At 42.4% G+C, this 27,204-nt stretch overlaps 1 protein-coding gene across 2 annotated transcripts; it reads left to right on the top strand.

Annotated features, from left to right (window-relative positions):
- Positions 1–216: 216 nt before the first annotated feature.
- On the top strand, positions 217–27,204 carry ZFX (zinc finger protein X-linked). 2 transcript variants are annotated; one of them, XM_064151990.1, is made up of 8 exons: positions 217–320; positions 6,432–6,520; positions 6,979–7,545; positions 16,979–17,128; positions 17,328–17,471; positions 17,584–17,718; positions 20,152–20,292; positions 23,119–27,204. In XM_064151990.1, exons 2-8 carry the CDS (start codon positions 6,460–6,462, stop codon positions 24,303–24,305), a joined length of 2,385 nt encoding a protein of 794 aa, XP_064008060.1. In that variant the 5' UTR covers positions 217–320; positions 6,432–6,459; the 3' UTR covers positions 24,306–27,204. The 2 variants fall into 2 exon arrangements, with proteins under 2 accessions (XP_064008060.1, XP_064008061.1); XM_064151991.1 differs by lacking the exon at positions 16,979–17,128.

Raw genomic sequence — 27,204 nt, 5'->3', positions numbered from 1 at the left:
GGCTCGCCTCGCCCGGCAGCGGCCTCGACCCGCCCGGCCGCCCCGGCCCCGGCGCACGGCTGGCCCGAAGCAGCGGGCGGCGGCGGCGGCGGCACGCTGCCTTCCGCCCTTTCCTGGGTCTCTCTCGGGCAGTGACGTGACGTGCTGACGGCGGGCCCGGCCCGGGGAGCTTGGCCGCTTCCACTCAGCTCCGAGCTCGGCCCCTCCCTCCCCTCCCGCCCGCCCGCCCCGCCGCAGCCGCCGCCGCCGCCGCCGCGCTCGGCCCAGTCGCGCTGAGAGAGGCCGCGCCGAGGCGAGCACCGCCGCCTGCCACCCGCACGGTAAGCAGACCCGGGGCTGGGCCCCGCCGCCTGGCCGGGCCCGGGCCTTCCCCTGCCCGCACCAGGCCGCAGCACAGGCCCCGAGGAGGCCGCAGCTAGGCCGCGCCAGGGCTCAGGCGAAAGAGCGGGCCGCAGGGCCCGGGCCGGCGGATTCCGCGTGCCCGACGCGGCCCCGGGCAGCGGGGGCGGCCGTGCGAGGGCAGCGGAAGCAGGGAGGGGTGGCTCCGGGCCCGAGGGCAGGCGAACGAGGTGGGTGCCAGGCCCCGGGCCCGGCCGGGGGGGGCTCGGAGAGTGTCTGGAGGAGGAGACAAAATGGCGGCGCGGGCGGGGGGGGGAGCGGCGGGCGCCGGCCGCCATCTTGAATTAATCGCTCGCCATTGCCCGTGCTCCGCGCAGGCCGGGCCGGGCCGGAGGGGGGAGCCCCTGGCCCCGCGCAGCGCGGCGCCGGGCCGCAGGCTCCGAGAGGGAGAGCCCGTAGCATCCCCGCCTCTCCCTCTTCCCCGCCTCGGCGCCTGCGAGCCAGCGAGTCGCAGGGGACCTCGGCGTTTTCCGGCCGGTGGCGGCTTCCTGTGCGGCCGCGGCAGAGCTGCCAGCCGCGCTCCCTCCTGCCGCGGCGCTCGGCGCCAGCCCCGCCATCTCCTCGGCGCCCGGCCGGCAGCAAATGTGGGCAGCCCTGGGAGGCTCGCCCTTAGCCTCGTCGGCATTTCTGCAATGAACCGGGTGCGGAGGCGCGGAGCCCCCCTAACTCCCTTGGGGTCCTCCGCCTTGGTGTTGGCTTTTCCTCCCCCCTGGCTATGCTGTCTCCTGCTGAGTGGAAAGTAGTTTCAAAGGGGCGCTAGGGACTGGCTATTTCCCTCATTTAGGTTTTGTGAAGAATTAGCTTAGGTCTTCTCTGACGTGCAGCATTGTTATGAAATCCGGAGAAAAGCCATTTATTTAACCGGTGCCTGCAGATACCCACCCCGCCGAACTACAGCGAAGAGGAAAAGACTTGAGATTTTTTTACGAAATCGCTATGAAAAAAAAAGGCATTTCCCTGCCAAAACTGAGGGAGAGATGCATCACGAAATAAACAGCTGAATGATTAACGCTGTCACATTTGTAACATCGCTTTTATCCTTCCATTTATTCACCTGGTAACGATGGAGGTTGTTTCCAAGACGGGAACTAGATACTCTAGGAGTATAATTTCTTTTTTTGCCTTTCACGTGTGTGTGATTGAGAGTGTGTGTGTGTGGACATCACATTCTCCTTAAGTGGGTCACATAGGGAGAGTTATGACACTGCAGCAATCGTGTAGACTGAACCCGTAGTCCTCATAACCACAACGAAACCTGGGGTAGCTCGGGGCTCTAATCCGATTGGGACATGCAAGGCATGCTGCAATTGTTAATGTGATGTAGCAAGGCGTGATGGCAACTTGGTTATGGTAGTACAGTAAGTGTAGGTTGGGGCTCGGACATGGAGTTTTGGCTGTTTATGCTTTGTTTCTTTCTGGGAAGCATCCGAGTTGCTGCTTCATGAGTATTTTGGTTTATGGGTCTTGCTGCAGATAAACAGATACACTGTTCTTTCTTTAGGACTAGGCAGAGGATTGCCTTTTGTATTTCTTTTTCATGAGGATGACTTTTCTGGAGTTTCCTTTTTCATTGTTTTGGGTTCTTTTCCCCCTGTTTTCTTTTTTGGTGAGACTAGAGAAATGGACTGTGGCATAATAAAGCTTTTTTAAGGACCTCTCTTGCTCTCTCTTTAAAATGTGGTGGCTTATCTGTTTTTCAATTATTTCATCTTGATTACCTGGCTAGGCCTATTGAGTCAAGGATTTGTAATGTGGCAGGACTAGTGCACTGTCTGTGTTGCTTTGCCTAACTGATTGTACTCAAGATCAGACTTACAGGAAAAATATTTTGGAAAGCTACTTTATTGCTAATAGCTTATTTTTTTCCCATTAATACATAATTTGTCTATTCTTCCACTGAAAATACTGACTTGCTATTTGTAAAACCAAAACAAAGCAGATAAAAATCAGTCTACAAGAACTAACTTTACAAACAGAATTGGGTGTATTTCAGAGTCTAATTAATTCTAGAGCCATCTGAGGTTGGCACAAGCTCAAACCAAGGTCATGTAGGTATTCAGTTCTTTTCTGAGGTATAAAATCTAGGTTTAGGTGCCTAGGTTTCTTTCTGTCATAGTGGTACAAGTTCCCAGTATACTGAGATTTGAACAGAGATTTCAGTCAACACCATGTAGATTTGGGCATTGAGAAGGACTAAGGGTAGAGGCTTGGATGGACACTTGGCCTCTCTGAGAGTTGAGATTCCCAAATCAAAACTGAAAATGGATTCTGTCTTCAGTGCCAGAACCTGCTCCCAAGGTAAGTGTCAGCAGGACTATTTTTGGAAGAACTGAGAGAAGTTTCTGCCCATCTTAAAATCTTGCTGGAAAAGAAGCTGCTGGAATTGGATCTTGGCCTTATGGTGCCACAGAGCTTAGGGTGCTTGCCAAGGAATAGGAAGGTGTTCAGTGTGATGCTTGCAAGAAGAAGCTGTGGTATGTTGCAGAACGGTGCCTTCATCACAAAGCTGCCAGTTCATACAGAACCATGTGGCGTACCTTCCTTTGTGTGCCTGAATCTTGGGCTCCTGTGCTGTCATGCTGCTCAGAAGAAGAGCAAGCAGGAGGAAACACAGTGTTTTCTCATCTACTGGTTAGAATACTCCAACCCTGAGAAGATTTCAGAAGGATTTCCCCCACTGTATGCATGGACCACATGCTTTGATGCCTTTTTGGACTGCAGATTTTGATATTGACACCTTGACAATTTAGACAGTTGAGTTAAATCCTGTTTTAAATGCCTGCATCTTGTTCTGGTCCTCTTTCCACAGCAAATTTCTGTGAAGGTGGGGTCTGTGCCCCAGTGGAGCACTTTTCAAGGCTTTAGGGTCTTGTGCAAGAATAAGCATTCGTGTACATGAGTTTGTTGGCTGAATGTGGATGCAAAAGCATGTTGTGAGAAACCTTATTTAGGAAGAAACTCGTTCAGTGAGAGGTTTGGTGTTTTTTTCTTCTTTGGAACAGTTAACAAAACATAAATCTGTGGTCATTTAAAAACTCTGTCTTGAAGAGTCATGTGCCCAGAAAGCTTCTTCAGTGCAGAACTTGAGCTTTCATTTTGCAGCATATTATGCCCCTGGAGGTGAAAAGCCTTTGCCAACATAGAAGAGGCCACATGGAGAATGGAGGCTCAGTCCACTGGACTGTCAGTACTGGTGACATTGTCTTTATGAAACTGCATTCTCAGGAACACCACAGAGACTCTCTGGTTTTACATCTGTCGCCTGGAATCCAGGCAGCAGCGAGAGCAACAGTGAAGTGATGGTGTCAGCAGGCGTATTCAGAAAGCGGGGAAGTACTGGTGGCAGCCACTGAGTGTCGTGGGTGAAGAGGACAGACAAAAGGACGGTGGGAAGCCTTACTCATAGAGACAGGAATTTGAGGATGGTGTAGGAAAGGATAGGGTAGAGAAAGTATAGGCATGAATCATTAGAAGTAGGAATTTGTGGTGGAGTGCCGGTCAGGTGGATGATGAAAGCAGGAAGTGGAGAAAACGAATGCCAGTTCTTCCAGTAGCTAGTGGTGAACTGACACTTCAAGCTGGTCGAGTCCTGCTATCTATGATAATACAGCTGTTTTTTTTGGGAGTGATGGGAGTGTGCTGTGGGTACAGCTGGAGAGACAAAGTGAGCAGGTAATGAGCATAGCATAGGTACAGACAAACTAGAGAAGAAGCAACAGAAAGGAAGAAACTAAACACTGAAGCCAACACAGAAAAGATGTTATGATGAATAGGAAAGACATTTGTGATAGAGTGGCTAGGTGTACTACTGATGGAGGTAAACGAGTCTGAGTAGGAATTACTCCTGTTAAATGACTGCATGAAACCTGGTTATTCAGTTCTTTTTTTCTGTGGCATGGCTAGGTTGGTTGTCTTCACTCAAGCTGTGTATTGTACCTGAGGCTGTTTTCTGCCCTTGACTCTGAAAAAGGCACTTGTGAAGAGCAGTTGCTGTTAATAGTGGATGCTTCTGACAGAAACGTTTGACAGTCAGAATATTTGTGAGGTGGTTTATGCCCAGCTGGACACCACAATTATTTGTTAGTGGAGCTGTCTTGTAAGTATAGGAGCCTTCCAGCTGAGCATCACACAAGTATGTGACCCCTTGGAAAATCATTGGACTGCTGCTGCTTTTCCTCTAGTTCAATTTCTGGCTATATTTCTCCATCAACTGCCCTATGGAGAGTGACTGAGAGCCTTGGGGCTGTTTAGTCTGGAGAAGAGAAGACTGAGGAGATCTCATCTATGTGTATAAATGTCTGAGGAGTGGGTGTCAAGTGAATGTAGCAAATCTCTGTTTTGGTGATGTGCAGTAGTAAGACAAAGAACAACAGATGCAAACTTGAACATAGAAGGTTTCACCTCAACATGAGGAGAAATTTCTTTACAGTGAAGGTGACAGAGCACTGGAGCAGGCTGCCCAGGGGAGTTGTGAAGTCTCCTCTGAAGACTTTTCCAACCCCACCTGGATGCATTCCTGTGCAAACTACCCTAGGTCATCCTGCCTTGGCAGGAGTGTTGCACTGGATGATCTCTGCAGGTCACTTCCAACTTGTAATGTTCTGTGATTCTGTGAAAACTACTTTAATATATAAATTAGGTGGTTGTCTATGAAGTATTGAGAAAACTTGAGCTAGAAAAATCCTGAAATCTGGGCTACAGGTTGTGGTTGTAGGTTTGTGTTTCAGAGTAATTGCTGTTTTTTTCCCTCATGCAGAAGTTTCTTCCATGAAGACTTAATTGGCATAATTTGTAAGGGTTGTGATTCTTATGGAAACTTTGGGAAGAATCTTTGTATTTTCTCTAGTCCTTTGTGAAAGTACCACAGGAATTGGGAGACTTTTGCTTGTCAATGTGAAAAATATTTGGAGGAAGGAGAATGGCATCTTTCACTCCTCCAGAAGCATGAGCAGGAACATGTAGCAACATTCTGTTGCATCTTGCTGGTTCTGCTTAGGAAACTGGTTGGACTAAGTGCAAGGGAGTTGTGCAGGTCTTTGTTAGATCATGGTTTGCACAACAAGGATTGCTTGATCCTAATTGGAATGCATATTTTCATAGGCAAGCAGCAAAAATTCAGATTTTAGTAAGTATTTTAACTTCCTGGTCTCGTTTGGTTCTTTGGTTAAGAAGATGTTGGCATCCTGTTTGAAGGAATTGGGTAGAACATGACAGTTGGTAATTTTGGAGAGCTTTTAATACAAAAGCAAGTATGCTCTTTGTCTTCAGACAGGAGTTTTAAAACTGTTTACACATCTGGGGGGTGAAAACCTATGAAAGTTGGGTTTTGAAAGCAGTTTACATTGATGATTACCATTCCTGAAGTGACATAAGAGTAAGTTCCTTCTGACTGGCCTAGTATGAAAACTCTACATTTCAGATTATTATCTGTCTACCTTCAACTTACTTTATTGAGCTTCATTGACATCCTTAGCTGGCATCACTGCATTTCTTAATTTATCATCCCTTGTGCAGCCCTATTTTGAGGTTATGTGAGGTACAGTTAGTTATGGTCTGGGAAAGCAATGGAATGGGATAATGACAAAATATGTATAACACAAAATACTGTAAAATGAAGCTGTGAGATCACGCTGAGGTGAAATAGGTGACCTGTATTTCCCACTAGCCAAAAAAGACTTGAGTCTGAATGTGCCTAGGCTTTGCCTTATTTTTCTTCACTTTGTAGGATTATGAGGAACTCATATTTTCATATCCCTTTACCAGCTGCTTCTGTATTTGTGGAGCTGTGAGCTTTTAAGAAGTGGACATGGAGCGCTGGAGCTCACCCTCCTCATATTCAGATCCCCTGGGTGTTTTGTGTTCTAGAGTAGTATTTATGGAATTCCAAAGAGAGGTACCCTAAGTGAACTCTGGGCAGTCTAAAAGTGGAAGTGTTAGCTGTTAACTTCCTACAAGTTCTGCTTTTCAGTGCACGGGCAGAGGCCACTTTCATAGCACAATGCAAGTTAACCTTTTTTCTTTACCTTCTACAGACACTGCGACTGATGAGAGTTAAAGGCCATGGATGAAGATGGGCTTGAATTGCAGCCACATGAGCCAAATGCATTTTTTGATCCAACAGGTCTGTCAGGAGATAATCTGTAGATGGAAGTATTGACATTAGATGCAATTCACTGTTGTTAATTTTATCTTTTCATAAAAGCGCTGTACTGCATCATTGTTTTTGTACAGAGTAGCTGCTTTTGAGTTTTGGTTGGTTTTGTTCCTCAGAGCAATGTGAATGAGCTACTGTTCTGTCAAGTAATAGTTGCTTGGGGATTGGGGGAGAGTCTAAAAATTCATGAGCTTTTCCAGGGGAGAAAATGTTGTTTGTGTTAGCTCCTTTATCCTCTGCAGAGGACTGGCTTTATCAGCTCCCCATATATATGCCTATCTTAATTGCTCATAGGCTATCATGCATCTCTTACTGAATTGCAGCATAGTGTGAAAGTTGAAATAAAATAGAAGTAATTTCAATTATTAACCATCTAACCTGAGGTAGTTTTACAATTCAACTGCTGTTATAATTATGTTTTTCAGGAGCGGATGCCGCACATATGGATGGAGATCAGATTGTTGTGGAAGTACAGGAAACAGTATTTGTTTCAGATGTAGTCGACTCAGATATAACTGTGCATAATTTTGTTCCTGATGATCCAGATTCTGTAGTAATCCAAGATGTCATTGAGGATGTTGTTATCGAGGATGTTCAGTGCCCAGATATCATGGAGGAGCCAGACGTATCTGAAACTGTCATTATTCCTGAACAAGTGCTGGACACAGACGTAGCTGAAGAGGTTTCTTTGGCTCATTGCACTGTCCCAGATGATGTTTTAGCTTCTGACATAACAGCAGAAGCAATGTCTATACCAGAACATGTGCTGACGAGCGAGTCAATGCATGTGCCTGAAGTTGGACATGTAGAACATGTAGTTCATGATAATGTTGAAGAAGCAGATATTGTCACTGATACTCTGGGAACAGATGTTGTTTCTGAAGAAGTCTTGGTGGCAGACTGCGCATCAGAAGCAGTGATCGATGCCAATGGAATCCCTGTGGAACATCAAGATGAGAAGGGCAACTGTGAAGACTACCTTATGATTTCCCGTAAGTGTCTGGGTAAAGCCATCAAAACTCTTAATGGTATGGGCCTGGGTGGTGCTTGAAATGTGAGGGAGGGCTTACAACAGTACCAAACCTGGATTTTTCTGATTTTTTTTTAATGAAATGCAGATCTCACAAATGTGCTCAGATGTGGGAGTGTTTTTAGGAACGTGTACCAGCTAAAAACTCCTGCGAAGCTAGTGGAGATAAATACTGGCAAATGCCAGTGGTTAGAAATGATCCCTGTAGCATTTTACAGCACATGAACAAACCAGGAAGAATTCCAGTAAGCCAAATGCCAAATGTTTAGTCAAAATGGAAAGAAAGGAAATGGGACATAGTTTGAAAACACATTATGTGTGCAGGTTACTGAGATTACTGCCAAGACGTTAAGAAAACAAACAAAAGTATTGAATTGAAAAGCGAAAGTAAAAAACCCTATTCTCTTGCAAGTCCAAATGACAATTTGTTATCCTTGTCTTGTTTTTTTGCTAAGCCCCCACCCCTTTTATCCTATTTGCAGTTAGATACAGGCAAAAATATGGTTTTCTTTGCTGTTGGGATGTGTTTTCCTCTCTTGATTAAGCAAAGTATGGAGGTGTGCTGCTAATAAAAAGAGTAGCTATTGTTGGTTGTAGCCGAGAAGCAACCATGAATATCTTAATCTTCCTTAGGAACAATGGCACAATCCATTTGAATCGCATTTCAAAAGACTTAAAGTAGAGGGTGGAGGAAAAAAGGATCGTATCATAACCCTTTTTGTGCTCAGGATAGCCATTTGTGTGAGCTAGAGCTTACTCTCAAGTATGTTATTTACAATGATCACTCAGTGCAGCACCTAGGAAGATCAGAATGTCACAGCTGAACGGAGTGTCACACATAGGAGAAAGGTTTGTTAGGCTGCAGTGTTTAATTGCCATTTAAGGCCCTGCACTTCACAGTTTTGCTTAGCATTAAATGACTCAATTGATGAGGCATTCTTCATGCTCTGCTGTAGTTAACTTTTTTACTTTTCTTATTTTTCATTTCTTTGGGCGCCCTTTTTTTTTTGAATATGTAATAATGTGGCTTGATTTTTTTAATATCCTGTACTTATGGATTTTAATGTTGCTTCTCCTTACCTAGGATCACTGCATTTCTTAATTTATCACCACTTGAGTTCCTTGAGTAACCTTGTGCAGCCATGTTTTGAGTTTATATGAGGTACAGTTAATTCTCTATTATCTGGGAAAGCAATGAAATGGGATAATGGCAAAGTGTGGATAAGACAAAGTACTGTAAAATTGAGATACAAGATAACACTGAGGTGAAATAGGTCAGGAATGCTGCTCTGTGAAGTAGTATTCACCTGAACAAGGAATTGCACTCTTTGCAATACACTGCAGATAAAACTTCCTGATTCTGGACCCAGGTAGATCAGATGAAAGCAGTTCAAATGTTTCGCTGCCTGCAACATAGGGAACCAAGTGGATAACCCATCCACAGTCAATTGTGACCTACTCTGGGTGCTCCTGCTCTGGCAGAGGGAGTTGGGCTAGATGCTTTTTGTGAGATCCCTTCCAGCCCCTAACATTCTGTGATTCTATGAGGCATGACTGTGTAAAGACTCCAGTAGTGATCCCTCTCTGTTTCTTATCCCTGACTTGTCACTTTAAGATGCTGTTGCTCCTGTTTCTCTGTTCACTGTTCCTATGCAGGTTGCCATTCTGCAGCATGAGCAGCAGAGTAAAGTCTCTGGGGCTGCTGCCATAGGAACACTTTGCAAACTATGTCTGTAGTTGATGGTTGAACTCAGTGATCTTAAGGGTCTTTTCCAACCAAAGCAATACTGTGGCTATAAATTCAAGTAATGCATGTCCAATTCAACCATTACCAGTGGCTGAATGAGGACAGAATGTCTTGATAGATGCCATATTGCATGATCCCCAATATAATCACCCAGCTAGGAAGCCTCCTTACATCTACCAGTCATCTCCAGATGGTGACTGGAAGAAAACACAGGAATTTAATTGTTCAGATGTGCTGGGATGTTCTTAATTTTCAGCCATATATTTCTGCAGTTTCATGCTTTAATATTAAACACCTCTTGATAGTCTGGCAATCTACTTTAGATTCAAAACCTGAGATAAGGCAGCATTTGAAACAGTCATGCTACAAAACATGCATCCTTCTGCTTGTATTTAAAATGTTAAGTATGTTCTCCAGTTCATTTTAAAGGGAAGTTCCCTGTTACCACCTACTGCGTCTGAAGCCTGCACAACAAGTTCTTCTGGTTGTGAAGGCAGAGTCTAGTGCTTTTCCATCAAGAAAAAACTTAACTTGCCAAGTAATCTTTTTGTTGTATGGAAAACATTATTTGAATTAGTTTCCCCCTGTTTTTTTTTCCCTTGTGTTTCATGAGCAGTATGTAAGTTGTTTGGGCTGTTGACTGTCTCAGTTCTTCAGCTGAATTTAGTAGCTTGTAAAAGATAATGATATCAGCCTAGTTTGGGGGTTTGGGTTGTTTTTTTTTTTCATCCTACTTTGTGAATTCATGATTTTGGCAACTTTATTTGAATGCTAGGGCAGATGCATAGATTTATAGAATGGTTGGGTTGAGAGGGACCTTAAAGATAGTCTAGTTCCAACCCCCATGCCACGGGCAGGGACACTTTCCACTAGACCAGGTTGCACAAGAGCTTATCCAACCTGTCCTTGAACACCTCCAGGGGAGCCAGCGTTCATGACCATTTCAAACAGTACAGTCCCTGTGAATTTCATTCTGTGACTATTCCAGTAAACTCAGTATTTTAATACTTTCCCCATTTAGATTTAATTTAGCTTCTCCAGTGATATGCCTTTGCTTTTTAAATTTCCAAGATAATGTTTCTTGGCACAGCTTCTATTATTACTTAGGTTTTGATGTACTCACTTTTTTTCTTGGATACTTTGCCCTCAAGCTTATTTTTGGTGCATAGTAGGTTTGGGATACTCATGGCAGGGCAGATTCAGCTATTTATACAACAAAGAATGCAAACTGCTTCTAGTTAGTAGCTTGAAAATGATTCAAGGTGGTTTGATAAATCAATTTTTCCTTCACATGTGCTGTAACAAGACAGTTGAGGAGTCTAATCAGAAAAGAATTATTTGTGTAGTGGCTCACACTGGTACTGGTTATTTGATAGTGGATTTAAAGGCCTGGAAAACTTCTCTGTAAGTGAAACAGTACTGGTGAGATGAGCAAGTGTTTGTTAAAACAATAATAGAAACTCCTTGCATTTATTAACCAAGGAATGCAGTGCCTTGCACCTGGTCATAAGACGGAGATTAGGATTATTACTTGTCTCATTTTACTCAGTTTGGCAAGGTAGGACACATTCTCTAGCATGAACTCATTCCATAAGACAAAAAGGTGTCCTCTGATGTATTTAACTGCAGTAAAAGTTGTAAGGCACAAAGGTGGTTTGACAAAGGGAATCTGGAGAGAGGAAGGAGTAGCCTCACAAAGTTTAAGCTGCAGTTTTAGGAAGTGATGTGATGTTTACAAATCCAGAGACTAACTTAAGTCCATCCACATCCTTACTTTAAGTTAGATGTGTCTTTTGTTTACTGCATTTAAATGAACACTTTTCGTTAGAGGAGTCAGAACCCAGGGTACTGAGAGGAAGAGAGTATAATGATTGCATCTCTTCACAGGTCTAGGTGAAACTCATCCTTTGTGGATGTTGAAGTTGGCAACAATGGATCTGATCAACAAAGTCATAAAGTTCATGCCGTCATTAAGGCCATACAGTAAACTTCTAGTCAAGAAAACCAAATGCTTCCTATTTACTTTTTTAGCATAAATAAGTACCTCCCTCTTTTCTCCCTAGATGTTCTTAAAAGTGTTAGAAATAATGTTTTGCTTTCTCTGAGGTAGAAATTGCTGCCATGCTTCTCTCCAGCCACTGGAATGGGACCAAGAGTTGCAGCCAAGGCTGCTCAGGAGGTCACTGTGAGAGATGACAGAGCTGAGAGTTCTCTTGGGCTGAGTGATGCCTCTGCCTCAGAACTTAGCCCTGATTTATGTGCTGGGATGAGTAAGACAAGAAGAACAAGTGATAGATAAAATGTTTGGAGCTTGGGAGGTTCTTCTCTGCTAGATTGCTGCCCTGAGGCGAGTTTCAGACTCATACTGTTGCTCATGTGTAATGGCAATGGCATTAAAATAAAAATAGAATAGATTTCTATTTTCTCACAAGTTAGGAAACTTGCTGTGCCATTTAAGAAATAAGTGGATGTAAAAATAACTTCTTCAGTGGACTACAAATTTTCTGCTCTCACATAGGAGGAAAATGTTTCTATCACAAGATGACTGAACAAAGTCTATCTGGGGAATAGAGCAGGCTTTTAATCCATTTCAGAGAAAACAGAGCAGTTAGCAGTGGCCTTTTTCATCACAAATGGTTCAGTAGGGTTGTTTATTTTGTAATCAGGCAATTATCCCCTGATATGCATTTTTATTTTTGGAAGGAGGAGAAATCATTTGGGAACATAAAAGCTGACAAAGTAGATGAGATGATTCTCTTCTAATTGCTCCATAGGCAGATTTTACGATGTGCTAAACTGGTATAGAGACAGACCTGTTAGAATGTCTGTGAGGATAGTTTTGGTGCATTACTTCATATCTTCATAGAATGGTTTAGGTTGGAAGGGACCTCAGAGGTCATCTAGCTTCAAACCCCCTGACATGGGGGGTTTATTGCACCTCGCACTAGCCCAAGTTGCTCAAGGCCTTATTCAACCTGGCCTAGAACACCTCCAGGCAGGGGACATTCATGACCTCCCTGGGCAGCCTCACTGCAAAGAATTTCTTCCTAATCTCCAGTCTAAATCTGCCCTCCTCAAGCTTCAATCCACTGCCCCTCATCCTATCACTACAAACCTAAAAGTACAAATTCACTTCCTGGCTTTCTTGTAGGCCCCTTCAGGTACTGGAAGGCTGCTCTAAGCCTTCTTTTCTCCAGGCTGAACAGCCCAAACTCTCTCAGCCTGTGCCCACAGGGGAGGTTCTCCTGCACTTTGGTCATCTTTGTGGCCCTACTCTGGCCCTGCTCCAGTAGCTTTATGTCCCTCTTAAGCTAGGGGCACCAGAAGTGAAAACAGTCTCAGAAGAGCAGAGAAGAGGGGCAGAATTTAGCAGTGAAAGATTTGTTAGTGCTTTACAGTCTTTTTATTTCCCTCATTAATCTTATATAAAGGAGAAATTGTAGGAAAGAACAAACACAAAAGCTTATAGAAACTTAAAAAAGTTACAAGTATTTGTGTTTTTCAAATAGTAAAAGACTGCAAGGCTACAAAGTCTGTCTGAGGATCCATTAAATAGTGAATATAAACATCTAAACCCCAGCTTCCTGGGGAAAGTGTATGTGTCAGAATTGAACTAAAGCTGTGCCTTTCAAGCAAACACAGTATATACAGGATCCAGGGCTAGCATTTATGCTCCTGTATGGGGAAACTGGCCCCAGATGGGTTTTAAATACTGGTTTTAGTATCAGTGCATGGAAGCTTGTTTATGCTCCCCAAATGCCAATGGTCATTTTAATGGCAGAGTAAAGATATAGGAGATAATTATTTGTTGGATGTTATAGTTTGTTGTGTTTGGGGTGTTTTTTATTAGATGTAATCTTTTCTAGGAGACAAATCCTGTTCTCATGATAGGACACAGTCTGCTGTTAGTGTTGCCTGCAGCTTTTATTTCTTTGCTTTACTCTTTATTTCTTTCATCTGTTGGTCTGGTTTCTTATTGTTTCCTTGTAATGTAAATGATTACTAGCCAGGATTTAAATATACCACATTTTCCATGTTGTGTGACACCTTTCTCATCTGCTTGTGCTCTTAATAAAAATTCAAGCATTATTTTTACATGAAAGCTATTCTGTGATTCTGTAACTGAATGAATAATGACTGGACTTTTATCTAGCATGTGACTTGTGATTAGTTTAGTAGAATCATAGAATGGTCTGAGTTGGAAGGGACCTCCAAACATCATCTAGTCCAACCCCTTCTGCAGTAAGCAGGGGCATCCTCCACTAGATCAGGTTGCTCACACCTCTGTCAAGTCTCACATTGCCACCTCTCCAGGCAACCTGTTCCAGTATTCATGGTGCAGAACTTATTCCTAACATCCAATCTAAATCCACTCTTTTCTCTTGAATCTATTGCCCCTCCTTCTATCACTGCAGGCCTTCATAAACAGTCTCTCCCCATCCTTCTTTCAGGCCCATTCCAGGTACTGGAAGGTTGTTACTGGGTCTCCCTGGAGCCTTCTCTTCTCCAGGCTGAACAACCCCAGCTCCCTCAGCCTGTCCTCATAGCAGAAGTGTTCCAATCCTCTGATCATTTTCGTGCCCCAGCATTTGTACTTGAAAGGAAGTGGTCTCTAACAAGCTTAACTAATTATTTTAAGTACTTTTGGAGGTATGGTTTGGGGGGAGAGAGGTGGTGGTTGTAATTTCCAAGAGGAACAATGTAGGAGAAAAGTCACAGATAGTATTTGTGGGATCCCTTGATGGGCTGTGAATTCAAATGAAAAATTCAAACATCATCAGAGTTCCAGCTTGAAACATTGATCAGCCAAGTATTTATGAATATCATTTTCTCTCATTGTGAGACTGAAATATGTGGAGAATGCAGAAACATAGGGAAAGTGTTAAATAGAAATCACATTTCTTTAATGCAGCCAGACCAGGAATCAGTAGAGATAAATGCTTATGTACCATAGGACGAACTACCATGGAAATAGTACTTTGTGTGATAGAGAACTGTTTTCTTTCACCTTGTTTGTCTCTTCTGACTTTTATCTTGGTCTCTCCCTTTTTCTTTCCATCCTACCACTCTTCTGTTTCCTACTGTTCTGCAAATGCTATTACTTTTTTAGCCCTTCAGGGACTTGAGATTTTCAAGTATTATCACCTGTCAAGAGTGATTTCCTTGGTTTTTTTTATCTTGGATGTGAAAACTCGGCCTAGTACTCCTACACATCAATTTCTTTGTAGTTTAATTGTGCTGTTAATAAACATCTAAAGCAGTTGTGACATTTTAAAAACACTACTATTGAATATAGAGGCAAATCAGGGCTAAACAAACACTAACTTGTGTAATGATTTACTTTTTTTTTAAATCATACTGTTTAAAAGATGACTTTGAACCCTGGATAATTTATTTCAAAGAGTAACTGGAGCCTGTTTTTAAGAGCTCTAATTCTTCTGTTGTGAATGTTATCAATGGATTTTTAAGATCTCTAATTCTTCTGTTGTGAATGTTATCAATGCATACTTCCATACATGCATGGAAGTAAAAAACTCAGATTTGGTTAAAAGAAACCAGCCTGTTTCACCTGGTGCTTGTAGGTTTGTTCTCTCTGATTAATTCAGTCATGCTTCTCTTTCCTCGACTACATTCCAGCATCAGTGAGCTTGGTAGCAGACTTCCCTTTTGGCTTCAATGGTGTAAAATCAGTCTAGGCTCATTTGAAAGCTTTCCAAGTGCATGTGTGTGACATTGGAAAGTGTCAACTTAAAGGAGAATGACTACATAGATCTGGTGTAGGACATTAGTTCCAGTGACTTGTGGTGTTTCATGCACATACCAAAGAATTCATGAAAGTCTCCTCAGTAACTGAAGATCCTTACTGTGAAGCTATGTTGTTAACATGATTCACAACAACATCTCCAAGTTTTTCACTTTGGAGTTTCAGCTACAAGATGTTGGCCTGTGATTTTTATTTTCTTTAATCATCTTACCTTGTTTATGGTGGCCATTGACTATTTAATGTTGGCTTTTTTTTCTGCTGCTCTTTTGGTGAGCAGATAGCCTAATTGATTTTAGTGCTTTGTAATTTAATGTTGTTCATTACATTTTTATGATTAATGATTCCTGATTGAGAAACTGCACTTAAATACAGTTGTGTTTGATACATGAGACAGAACACTTTCTGGTTTATCTAATTTAAAAGCTAATTTATTGGCTTCTTGGCAGGAAAATAATAGTAATAACATTTTGAGCTTTTGGGAGAAAAAATTAAGACCTTAAATTAAATGGAAGAGTTGCAGTTACTGAGTGGTAAACCTATGATTTAGTTATGAGGGCAGTTTAATGGATGCCATTAAAATAAGCCTACTTTATTATTTTGGATGTGCTAGGCAGGGTGGTTAAAAATTCTACAGCGTTTATGAGACGGTTCTTACATTTCCTTTAAGTATAATTTTCATGTCTTCTTGTCATGAACTGAAGTTATGCATGGCCTCTGAGGGAGCTGTGTCAGCCTCCAAAAGTGATTTTTGTGAAAAAGAAAGCCACAATTACTAAGGCATGCTGTCATTTTAAGATTTTCTTTTAAGTGATCTCAGTGTTTGAGAAGCTTCCTGGGGCTTCCAAAATTAGGATGCTCACTGACGGTCTTGAGATGCTGGGTTTGATTTTATTTGTGACTGCATATTTAGGTGTTTGTATTTTTTCTGGCAACCTCATGCTTGGTAAGGTAAGATGTGGGGTAGTGTGCAGTGCTTGTGTAGAGCACATCTGGACTGGATGATCTTGGAGGTCTCTTCCAACCTGGTTGATTCTATGATTGTATCTTAAAAACCAGAAGTGTGTTCTTCATAAAGCTGGATGTTAGCCATGTTTCTGTGGGAGGCCTGGGCAAGTTATGGTAATTCAAACTGAAGTGTGGTGTTGGTGAGAACAAGATCGGAGCTGAAAGAAGACTCTGTAGGGCTACAGGCTTAAAATCCAGTGCAAATCCCCTTCAGTAAGGGGCACCACGATCAATTGAATGGATTCACCAGTGCTGGAGCATCAGGGCAGCTCTTGGACACTGGACTTGAACCCTCAGGTGTTGAGTGGATGAGGAGAGCAGAAGGATTTCTTCCCATAGTTCGCATTTAGGTTTCTTCTCTAGTCTGCTGAAGAAGCATCATTAACACCACTTTGCAAGGAACCAGGTCTGACTGGCAGCAGCAGTACTGCTTGCATTTGAGACAGAATTGAGCAACAGATAATGCTGCTTAAAAAAAAACAAACCCATTATTAGCTTATTAATTGCAAAGGAGAAAGCAGTTAAAACTGAGAGTAAGTGGAACTATGCCACAGAGTAAGTACCAACGTGCAGTCTCCTCCTACCATCATCTTGCTGCTGCTGACTGTTTCCCAATTAGCATGGCCTGGTGTGGTGCTCATGCTTCTAGTCACAGCACTGCAGCACTTCCCACTCCAGCAGAAGACAAGACTTGCATTTACTTTTTCTGGTTTATTGTCGTTGTTTGCAAGGATATGAAAAAAAAATATTTCTGAGTAGGTTCTTAATCATAGCTTTTTAACTTTAAACTGCTTCCAAATTTGAGTAATAAACTAATGCAGTCTTTCATATATGTCTGTCTGTATATGACTGGATAATTGTAATAACTTGTTTTTGTAGTGGATGATGCTGGTAAGATAGAACATGAAGGTTCTGCTGAAATGACCATGGAAGCAGAGTCAGAAAGTGGCTCTTGTAAAGTGGATGGCATTTGTCCAGAAGTCATCAAGGTCTATATATTCAAAGCAGATCCTGGAGAAGATGATTTAGGTAAAATACGCTCATTTTAGAATACTCCAACCCGACATTTGAAACTTTGCATAATTAGAGGCTGTAGCTTCTCTCAAAGTCATCTGTAAAGAGCTGTAGGTCTAATGTTAACGAGTGACAAACTTTCAGTTTTCTGCGGTTTAGCACAGGAGTTGAAGCAAATGTGTTGAAAATCCTTTGCTCTGTTCTTCCCAATTAGGGGGCACAGTAGACATTGTGGAGAGCGAGCCAGAGAATGACCACACCGTTGGATTGCTCGATCAAAACAGCAGTATTCGGATTCCAAGGGAGAAAATGGTTTACATGACTGTAAATGATTCTCAGCACGAAGATGAAGACTTAAGTAAGTAGGTGGCTTTCGTTTGGGAGCAGGGATTTCACTTTCAGTAGTGCAACGTTTCTATTAATCTTTTTTTCCTTGATTTTTTTGTTGTTGTTGTTTGTTTTCCTCTTAGATGTTGCAGAAATAGCTGATGAGGTTTATATGGAAGTGATTGTAGGAGAGGAGGATGCAGCAGTAGCCCATGAACAGCAAATTGACGACAATGAAATCAAAACTTTCATGCCTATAGCTTGGGCAGCAGCTTATGGTAGGTAATACTCAAAAGAATTGACTCATGACATTGCCAGTAGCAAAATGTTGGGGACTGTGTTTTGCAGGTTGTGCTTTTCTGTTTGTTTTTAAAGTTTTTAATTGATGAATTGTTTCTTGCTATCCTCTGCCTTAAAAAGAGAAGAAGAGAGAAACTGTAAAGCAAGCTTCTTCTTCCTCCTGATTTAGTAGACATTTTCCTGCATATTTTCCTGATGTAGAAGGGGAAGCACAGGAGCTTTCAGCTGAAAAATTGCATCTCAAGTACATCTGTCCTTCACAGTTTCAGGACACAGTAAGAGCTGGCTTGGGAATAGAATTGAATATTTTTATTTGCGAGGAGGGGGAAGGGAAGCAGATGGGAACATACAAGATTCAGTTAACAGCAAAAAGCAGCAGTAACCTCTAGCATGATTTAAGTGCTTTCTGGAAGGGGTGTATGATTATGTGATTTCACTAACAGCAGTAATCAATTGATTAACAAAAAAGAAGCCAGATGGAGACATCTTAAGATTACAGCAGAACCTTGAGAATATTTCCAGAATGCAGAACCATTCCTCATGGTATCTGAGCACCAACTGGTACACAAAGTGATTTCCAAAACCTACAGAAGCTGGTAGATAAAATCTCATCTCAGAATTGGTTCCATAGTGCCCTTTCTCATTCTGAGTGAAGCTGAAGAATTAGTGGAGGACAAAACCTAGGCTATATGTCTGTATGATGGGAATTGTGGTGATGGTGCCAGAAGATAAATGGCAGGGAAGTGCTGAGAGTGCGATGGAGGCTGGAATCAATAGCTGTAAGTCAAGGGAGAGCAAGATCTTGCAGAGTGGTGTGTGTATGTGTGTTGTTTAGGAGATGGACAGCAGTGCACCCAGGCCTTATACTGGTGAGCAGAGTTTTGGTGGAGAGGAAAGGACAGAAGCAGGTTGGGTGGGAATTAAAAATGAAACAAAGTGAACTTGACTCAACAGATGTAGGGCAGATACTCGGTGATTTTGGAGAAGGGGGAGAAAGTTGAACAGAATGTTTTAGAAACAGAGAGATGGAATTGAAAAGAGAATTGTAGAATGTGGGAAACAGTGGAGTGAATCCACTGTCAGTAAACAACCTCTGCATGTAATGTGAGAAGCAATCAGGTAGGGATGAAATAACGAAGCAAGAAGGCACAAAAATGGCAGATGTTTGTCATCCACACTTCTCGGAAGTCTTCCCCACTTGAGGAATGATTAAGAACTGGTAACAGTGTCTTGGAATGTTTAACTTGTTTAGTTGCTGGATTGTAGCAAAGCCCAGTCCCACTGTGCTTTATATTCCAGAAAGTTTCCACAATTTTACTCTTGTATTTAGAGACTGTTTGGAGCCTGTTTTTTGTTGTGTGCCAGAAAGGACTCTTCATGCAAACTGCGCTTTCTACGTGTAAGATGTCAGCTGGCTTTTAACTTTCAGTGTTTGTCACTTGCCACTTTTACTGTGCAGCACTTGAGCAGGTGTACAGATCAGAGTCTTCAGGCTGAGTCTTCAGGATCTGTATACGCCTGCTCCTGGCTCTGAATTCTCAGCATTCCACAAAGGGATCAGTTACTGAATGTCTTTCACTTTCTTCCACTTCTTACTTGTCTGCTTTACTTCTACTAGGAACTGTTACTTTGAAATACTTAATTGCAAAATCTGTCATCAAAATTTACTTATGCCCTTGATTTAACAGTGTTAAAAACTGGTTGGAAATCAATACTTTTCCAAATATATAGATTTATTTATTCGTGTCTTTCATCTTTGTTTTACATTCAGTGATGGCTTTTGTGTATTAAACTCAATGCCTTGTGAGGCAAAAATTGTTTCCTTCTTTCTATTATGCAAGACTGAGCATGGTCCTTGTTCCCAGTAGGAAGAATTTGTAGGTGTCAAAGCATCATTTGTGCAAATAGAGAGTAGTGTACTTTGTGTTCAAGTTCTGGGCTGTTCAGGACAATTCTATCATCACAGTTCCAGTTCTGAAACTTGGTGTGTGAGAAACTTCAGTCAGGTGAATTCAAATGTCCAGAGTGAATGGGAGCTCACACATGAATGTATTTCAGGACATGCTGTTGTTTACTGGTATTAAAACATTTTGAGCATAGCTTAGCAATTGGGAAAATACAAAGCCCCATTTAAAAGGAGAAGTCTTAGTGAAATGGAAATTAATGAATTCCTGTGAATTGTGTACTCCTGTAAAATGAGGTTAACAAAGCCAGTAGCTTCCAGGTTCATTACACCAAACATAATCCCTGAGTTACGTACAGAGAAGTTTTCCAGCTCACCCTGTACATTATTATGGTTTGATTAATTGTGCAGATACTAGTTTATAAGTTCTTTAATTGTCACAGTAGAGGTTGTTGCTGAAATAATCTGTAGAGTGATGGCAATAAGTAATTTCTTGCCATCTTTTTAGGTAATAATAACGATGGCATAGAGAGTCGGAATGGCACTGCAAGTGCTCTTTTGCACATAGATGAGTCAGCTGGACTTGGGAGACTGGCTAAGCAAAAACCAAAGAAGAAGAGGAGACCTGAGTCTAGGCAGTATCAAACAGGTGAGTATCTGGTGTCTGTCTGTGCTCATTCCTCCAGTTGTTCACCCAGAAACAGATGTGCTTTGCTTGATAGCATGTGCAGTGTCTTGTAAAAAGGAGTGATTATTTAGGGAATGATTTTGGTGGCAATACATCTACATCATAAATGATGGTCTGGACCCCTCAATGTAGGAAGCATATGGACCTGATGGAGTGGGTCCAGAGGAGGGCTGCGGAAATGATCAGCAGGTTGTAGCCAGGTGGCAGTTGGTCTCTTCTCTCAGACAACCAGCAACAGAACAAGGGGACACAGTCTCAAGTTGTGCTGGGGGAGGTCTAGACTGGGTGTTAGGAGGAAGTTGTTGCCAGAGAAAGTGTTTGGCATTGGAATGGGCTGCCCAGGGAGGTGGTGGAGTCACTGTCCCTCGAGGTCTTCAAGAAAAGCCTGGATGAGGCACTTAGTGCCATGGTCTGGATGACTGGACAGGGCTGGGTGCTAGGTTGGCCTGGATGATCTTGGAGGTCTCTTCCAACCTGGCTGATTCTATAATTCTATGATTCTAACACCTCTGCTATGAGGACAAGCTGAGAGAGCTAGGCTTGTTCAGCCTGGAGAAGAGAAGGTTCTGGGGAGACCTTTGAGTAGCTGAAGGGGGCTACAAGAAGAATGGAGAGAGACTGTTTACAAATGCTTGCAGTGACAGGACAACGGCTTCAAACTAGAGAAGAAAAGATTTAGATCGGATGTAGGGAACAAGTTATTTACCATGAGGGTGGTGGAGCACTGGAACAGGTAGCCCAGGGAGGTGGTTGGGGCCCTATCACTGGTGATATTTAAGGTGAGGCTTGATAGGGCTCTGGACAGCCTGATACAGTGGAGGATGTCCCTGCTGACTACAGGGGGGATTGAACTAGATGACCTTTGTGGGTCCTTTCCAGCCTGGACCATTCTATGAATCATAAACACATATTTTATATTAATAAATAACAATAAATATAAATGTTATTAAATATATATTTTTAATGCCTGTTTTATTTTAAAGTTTGGGCTGAGGGCAGGAGGGATGTTTTATGGAGACTGTCTCTGGCATAGGAAACAATCAGTATCATAGCAAAAAGTTAGATACTTAACTTGCCACAGCAATTTTAATGTTGAGTGTAACTTTTTAGAAGGTGATTTTAGAGAAACAGTGTTCTGTAATAGTGCCTTTAAAAAGCCCTTTTTTGTCTTTATTATAAATATATGTAATTATATTAGCAGAAGTAAGTGGAAAACGTGGATATCACATGTATTACATTTGGTAGTGTAGGTGCTATCCCCTTTTCTGTTTCAGTTGTGAAATAAATTGACTTAATATTCAGGCCAACGTTCTTACTTGCATCTGTAAGAAGGGATGAGCTGTTCTGGCATTATTTTTGTTTCTGCTGTTACTCTGTTATATTCCGAAAGGTTTAGTTGGGCTGATAAAGTTGAAGAAGCTCACAGCTGATTTTCTTTATTCTTTCTTTAAATGACAGTAAAAGTTTCTCTCCAAGTTGGGACTTAAGTGTAGGAGGTCTGTTTTGTCTAGCACTGAATCAGTAAACTAGGCAAATCTTAATCTGGAAAAGTTTACTTCTGTTTCCAGCTGCCTAGTCCGTTCTTTTGCTAAAACAGTGTTGGAAAAACAGATTCTTAGCATGCCAAGACAAAGTCAGGGTAAACAAATCAGGTTGCCGGAGGAGTGCAAATAAGTTCCAGAATCTTAAGGTGTGAGATGAGTTCTCATTGATTCTTGCTGGGTACCTCTTCAGATAGTGACTGTGACAGATGGCAGAAGAAGGAGGTGTTAGCTATGGAAAATGAGAGTTGTAGTCAGTGGTAGGTGGTTAAACTTCCAGATGAAGATCATGTGCTGTGCTTTCTGTGTAAAGCACAGTTTAACATGTGTAGGTGGTTGTTCTCAGCACCTCTGTTAGCTTCTGGGTGTATGTAATGTATGAACTTGGTTAGAGATCCTCAAAGTAGAATTATTTGAGGTGAACAGCAGCTGGGTGATTCTTTGGTTGTCTCTGGCAAAAGGCAGTGTCTCCTTTCTCCTGATAGTAAAGATGAATGGAAGTAGCCATTCGTAGAATGGTCTGGGTTGGAAGGGATTTCCAAAGGTCATCTATTCTAACCCCACTGTAGTGAGCAGGGACATCTCTACTAGGTCAGGTGGTCCAGAGCCTTGCAAAGCCTGACCTTGAAGAACTCCAGGGATGGGGTCTCAACTACCTTCCTGGGCAACCTGTTCCAGTGTTCCACCACCCTCATGGTGCAGAACTTGTTCCCAACATCTAATCTAATTCTGCTCTTCTCTAATTTCAAACCATTGCCCCTCATCCTGGCACTGCAGGCCTTCATGAATAGTCTCTCTTCAGCCTTCTTGTAGCCCACTTCAGGTACTGGCAGGCTGCCATGAGGTCTCCCTGGAGCCTCCTCTTCTCCAGACTGAACAAGCCCTCAGCCTGTCCTCATAGCAGAGGTGTTCCAACCCCCTGATCAGTTTCATAACCCTGCTCTGGACCTGTGCCATCAGGTCCATGTCCTTCCTGTGTTGAGGGCTCCAGAGCTAGATGCAGTACTCTCCATCTGCTGGTCACTCTGCTTTTGATGCAGCCCAGGATGCTGTTGGCTTTCTGGGCTGCAAGTTCCCACCATTCCTTCCACCTGTGTCAGTAACAAGCGTTTTATTGTGCAGTAAAGCGTAAGTGTCTGATCTTACTTAACAGCTCAGCTCACTGTTTAGGTTGAAATCTGCCATTCACTGGAGTGCAGTGTTGCTGTGTAATACTGATGAAGGGTTTTTTATTGTTGTTTGCCAGCAATAATCATCGGCCCCGACGGTCATCCGTTGACAGTCTACCCCTGCATGATTTGCGGAAAGAAATTTAAGTCTAGAGGTTTCTTGAAAAGGCACATGAAAAACCACCCGGAGCACCTTCTCACCAAGAAGAAATACAGATGCACAGACTGTGATTACACTACGAATAAAAAAATCAGTTTACACAACCACTTGGAGAGTCACAAGCTGACCAACAAAACCGAAAAGCTGATCGAGTGCGACGAGTGCGGGAAAAGCTTCTCTCACGCGGGCACTTTATTTACTCACAAGATGGTGCACAGGGACAAAGGAGTTAACAAAATGCACAAGTGCAAATTCTGCGACTACGAGACAGCAGAACAAGGGTTGCTGAGTCATCACCTGTTGGCTGTCCACAGCAAGAACTTTCCTCACATTTGCGTGGAGTGCGGCAAAGGCTTCCGCCACCCCTCGGAGCTGAAGAAGCACATGCGGATCCACACCGGCGAGAAGCCCTACCAGTGCCAGTACTGCGAGTACCGATCCGCTGACTCTTCCAACTTGAAAACCCACGTAAAGACTAAGCACAGTAAGGAGACCCCTTTAAAGTGTGACATTTGTTTCCAGACTTTTTCAGATACCAAAGAGCTACAGCAGCATACGCTCATGCATCAAGAAAGTAAAACGCACCAGTGTTTGCATTGTGACCACAAGAGCTCCAACTCGAGCGACCTGAAGCGACACATCATTTCGGTCCACACGAAAGACTACCCTCACAAGTGTGACATGTGTGACAAAGGCTTTCACAGGCCTTCCGAACTGAAAAAACACGTGGCGGCTCACAAGGGGAAAAAACTGCACCAGTGCAGACACTGTGACTTTAAGATTGCAGATCCCTTCATCCTGAGCCGCCACATACTCTCGGTTCACACAAAGGATCTTCCCTTCAGGTGCAAGAGATGTAGGAAGGGCTTTAGGCAACAGAACGAGCTGAAAAAACACATGAAAACACACAGCGGCAGGAAAGTTTATCAGTGTGAGTACTGTGAGTATAGCACTACAGACGCCTCGGGCTTCAAGCGGCATGTCATTTCCATTCACACAAAAGACTACCCTCACCGGTGTGAGTACTGCAAGAAAGGCTTCCGAAGGCCTTCAGAGAAGAACCAACACATTATGCGGCATCACAAAGATGTTGGCCTGCCTTAAAGTCCCTTTCACAGGCTAAAGTCTCTTTCACAAGGCTTAACGGGGCTGGAATTAGAAAGGAATTTTGCCTCTGGGGCAGTTAGCTTATTTTAAAGCCAATCTCACCCAGGATCACACACAAAACAAACAAAAACAAAAGCAAAACAACAACAACAACAACCACCACCAACAAAACCCACCCAACAAAACATACTGTGCGTTTGATTTGTTGCTGTATAAAAATAGGATTCTCGCTTCTAGTTGACTTTTATACCCTTTTGTTCCATAGCGTGTTCTGAATTCTCTTCAGTTTGTTTAATAAATGAAGCAAAGGTGGCAACAATAAAAGTTGCATTTAATAAAAAGTAAACCCCTGTCTCTTACTGAATTTTTCAACCCTAATAGTTTTATTTAAGTATATTTAACTGACCTCGTTGGTAACTCAACCGTGTCCATGTTAATGCAGTTTTGTCATGAGTTTAAAAGACAAAAGAAACCTTATTAGGTTTCTCTTGGTAAAATTGTATTAAAAGAGGGATTGTGATGTTAAAGATAAAAGTCACTCAAGCCCACCTGGTTGTCTTTGTTTTGACTCTGCAGGACTTTGTGGCAGGTTAACTATTTTCCGTGTGAGGAGTTACTCTATCGCAGAAAATTTCTGCCTCGTTAATTTCAGGTTTCAGAGAAAACAACAACAAAAAAAAAGCTGTTTTGGGGCAATCTGTTCACTTTATTTGCCTGGTTTCAATGTACGCTCAAAATACCACATTTATTGTTCCGTGCTTCTTTGTCTTTGAAAAGGTTTTGTGTGTTACAAATGAATTGTTGGGTTGTTTTTTCTTTCAGTTTACTACTGTCTTAAATGTTGGATACATGAAATGCTCTTGTTCCATTTGCAGAGTTACTCGGTGACGGCTGTCTGTACGTGCTGGTAAACGTACCTCAGGCTTAATGCTTTCCTCTCTGTGCGTCTGTACGTGTGTGTGTGTTAGCATTTCTTTGACAAACAGTTTGTGGTTCAAGTCACAACTTTGATGTCAGTTGCTTCAGAATAAAATGTTAAGACCAAGAGGTGCCTCGGTTTTGGAACTGAGATACTTCCAGTGAGAGCTTCCGAGGGGGATGGAGCAAAGCAGAAGTGTTGATAAGAAGTAGAAGTGTCTTAACGTAGAAAACTTTAGTTAGGGAAGTTAACTCAAGGACAGTAACAGAACTCTTTCTAAACTGGGTTTTTTTCCTGAGCCATTAGCAGTCGTGTTAAGCTGCTGTTTATTAATTAGTAGAGTATCCAGAATTAACCCAGTTCTTTTAATCTGTTCTGCAAACAGCTGGGAGAAGATGACAATTATTACATGCAGTTTTCCCACCTGAAGACTATTACAAACTAGCGCTGTATTGTTTGCTGATTGCAGCGGAACTGTTCCTGAGCACCGAGCCCTGTGTGCCTCAGCAGCAGCTCTGGAGTGAAAAACCCAAATCATTTCTTTACGTGCCAGATGTCAGGACCTGGCCCTCCTCCCCTCACGCAGATTCCCACCGAAGCTACTGGCTGGTGATGGACTGCAGAATCTGGGCCCAGCTGCCTGCCAGATTAGGGTGGATTTGTAGCCAACAATTTGCTAATGGAAAGAGTTCAGAGCCTGGCCCAGTGCTAGCTCTAGTTCCCAGGCAGGTAAATTTCCTATTTAAACCAAACAGGAATTCTAGTCCTGATTTCAGGTGTGGGGTGATAAAGGGACAGAGGTTTCCTTTCAGATGCGCATCTTGTAAGCCTTTTGTGTTCTGTTACTGACCCCAGCTCTTACCCCTCAGCCCTTCCTTAAGCTGAACTACTTGTGTGTAGTTTGCAGCTCAGGACAGTCTCTTGCCATGTCACCACCACCTTCCATGATTTCTTTTTCCTTTGGACTCCTGCTTGACAGTGCCCCCAGCCTTTGTCCAGCGTGCTCTTGTGTGACATCGCTACTCGTGGCCCGTGAACCTTCAGTGTGTAATACCCTAAGTGTGCTGCACTGTGCCTTGGCTGAAATCCCCGCTCAACTCAGTGGATTTCCTACATGGCTGTAGCTGTCTTTTGTCCGTTGCCTACCGATTGCCAAACGGGATGCAGTAAAACCCAGTAGAGATTTTTTTACTCTCCGTGTCTTGCAGCATAACCCTCCTGTGACATTGGGGTTGTTCGTTTTGGTTGGGTTGTTTTTTTTTTCTTATCTTCCCCTTAAGCATTTTCTAATTAGCAACCCAAAAATGCCAATTTCCCCATGGCATTGCCCAGGATTTTAGCCATTTTGAACCTGATTTTTTTTGTTTGTTTGTTTTTAAATAAGCTGAAAGACAAAGAACACCTTTTTTTTTTTTTTTTTACATCTTTTTCTTTCTCTTACATAGCCTGGAATCATACACACTTTTTTTTTTCCTTCTTTCCCCCCCCTTTGTTTTAAAGCACAATGTTGGAAAAAAAAAAAACATTTTTTTTTTAATAATTAAGGGTTTGGTCAAGTGGATTTTGTAAAATGTATTTGTCTGTATAAAGAGAAAAAAAATGGAATTATAGTTATTGTTAATGTACTGACATTAGTTACAGGTTAGTTTTAATTCTGAAATGATTTGCTTAGCAAATGCTATAAAATGGATGTTTCAGTTTAATGTTTAAAAAAAAAAACCAAACAAAACAACAACAACAAAAAAGGTACAGATTTTTACAAGGACATAATATAAATTATTGTTCTGTAGAAAAGACCCTGTTAAATATTGTATACGTCCTTCCCTCTGTACACTTTGTAAAAAAGGCAAAAGGAAAAAAAAAAAACCAACAAAGTACATAGAATCATATAGGGATGTGTGACATTATTGTAATGGTGTACTTGATAATAACGTGGAAAACAACAAAAAAATAAAATTCAGAATATTTTCCTGTTAA

This window comes from Pogoniulus pusillus, chromosome 12, assembly GCF_015220805.1.
Source record: "Pogoniulus pusillus isolate bPogPus1 chromosome 12, bPogPus1.pri, whole genome shotgun sequence".
Classification (NCBI taxonomy): Eukaryota; Metazoa; Chordata; class Aves; order Piciformes; family Lybiidae; genus Pogoniulus; species Pogoniulus pusillus.
This window is presented reverse-complemented; position numbering and strand designations above follow the sequence as displayed.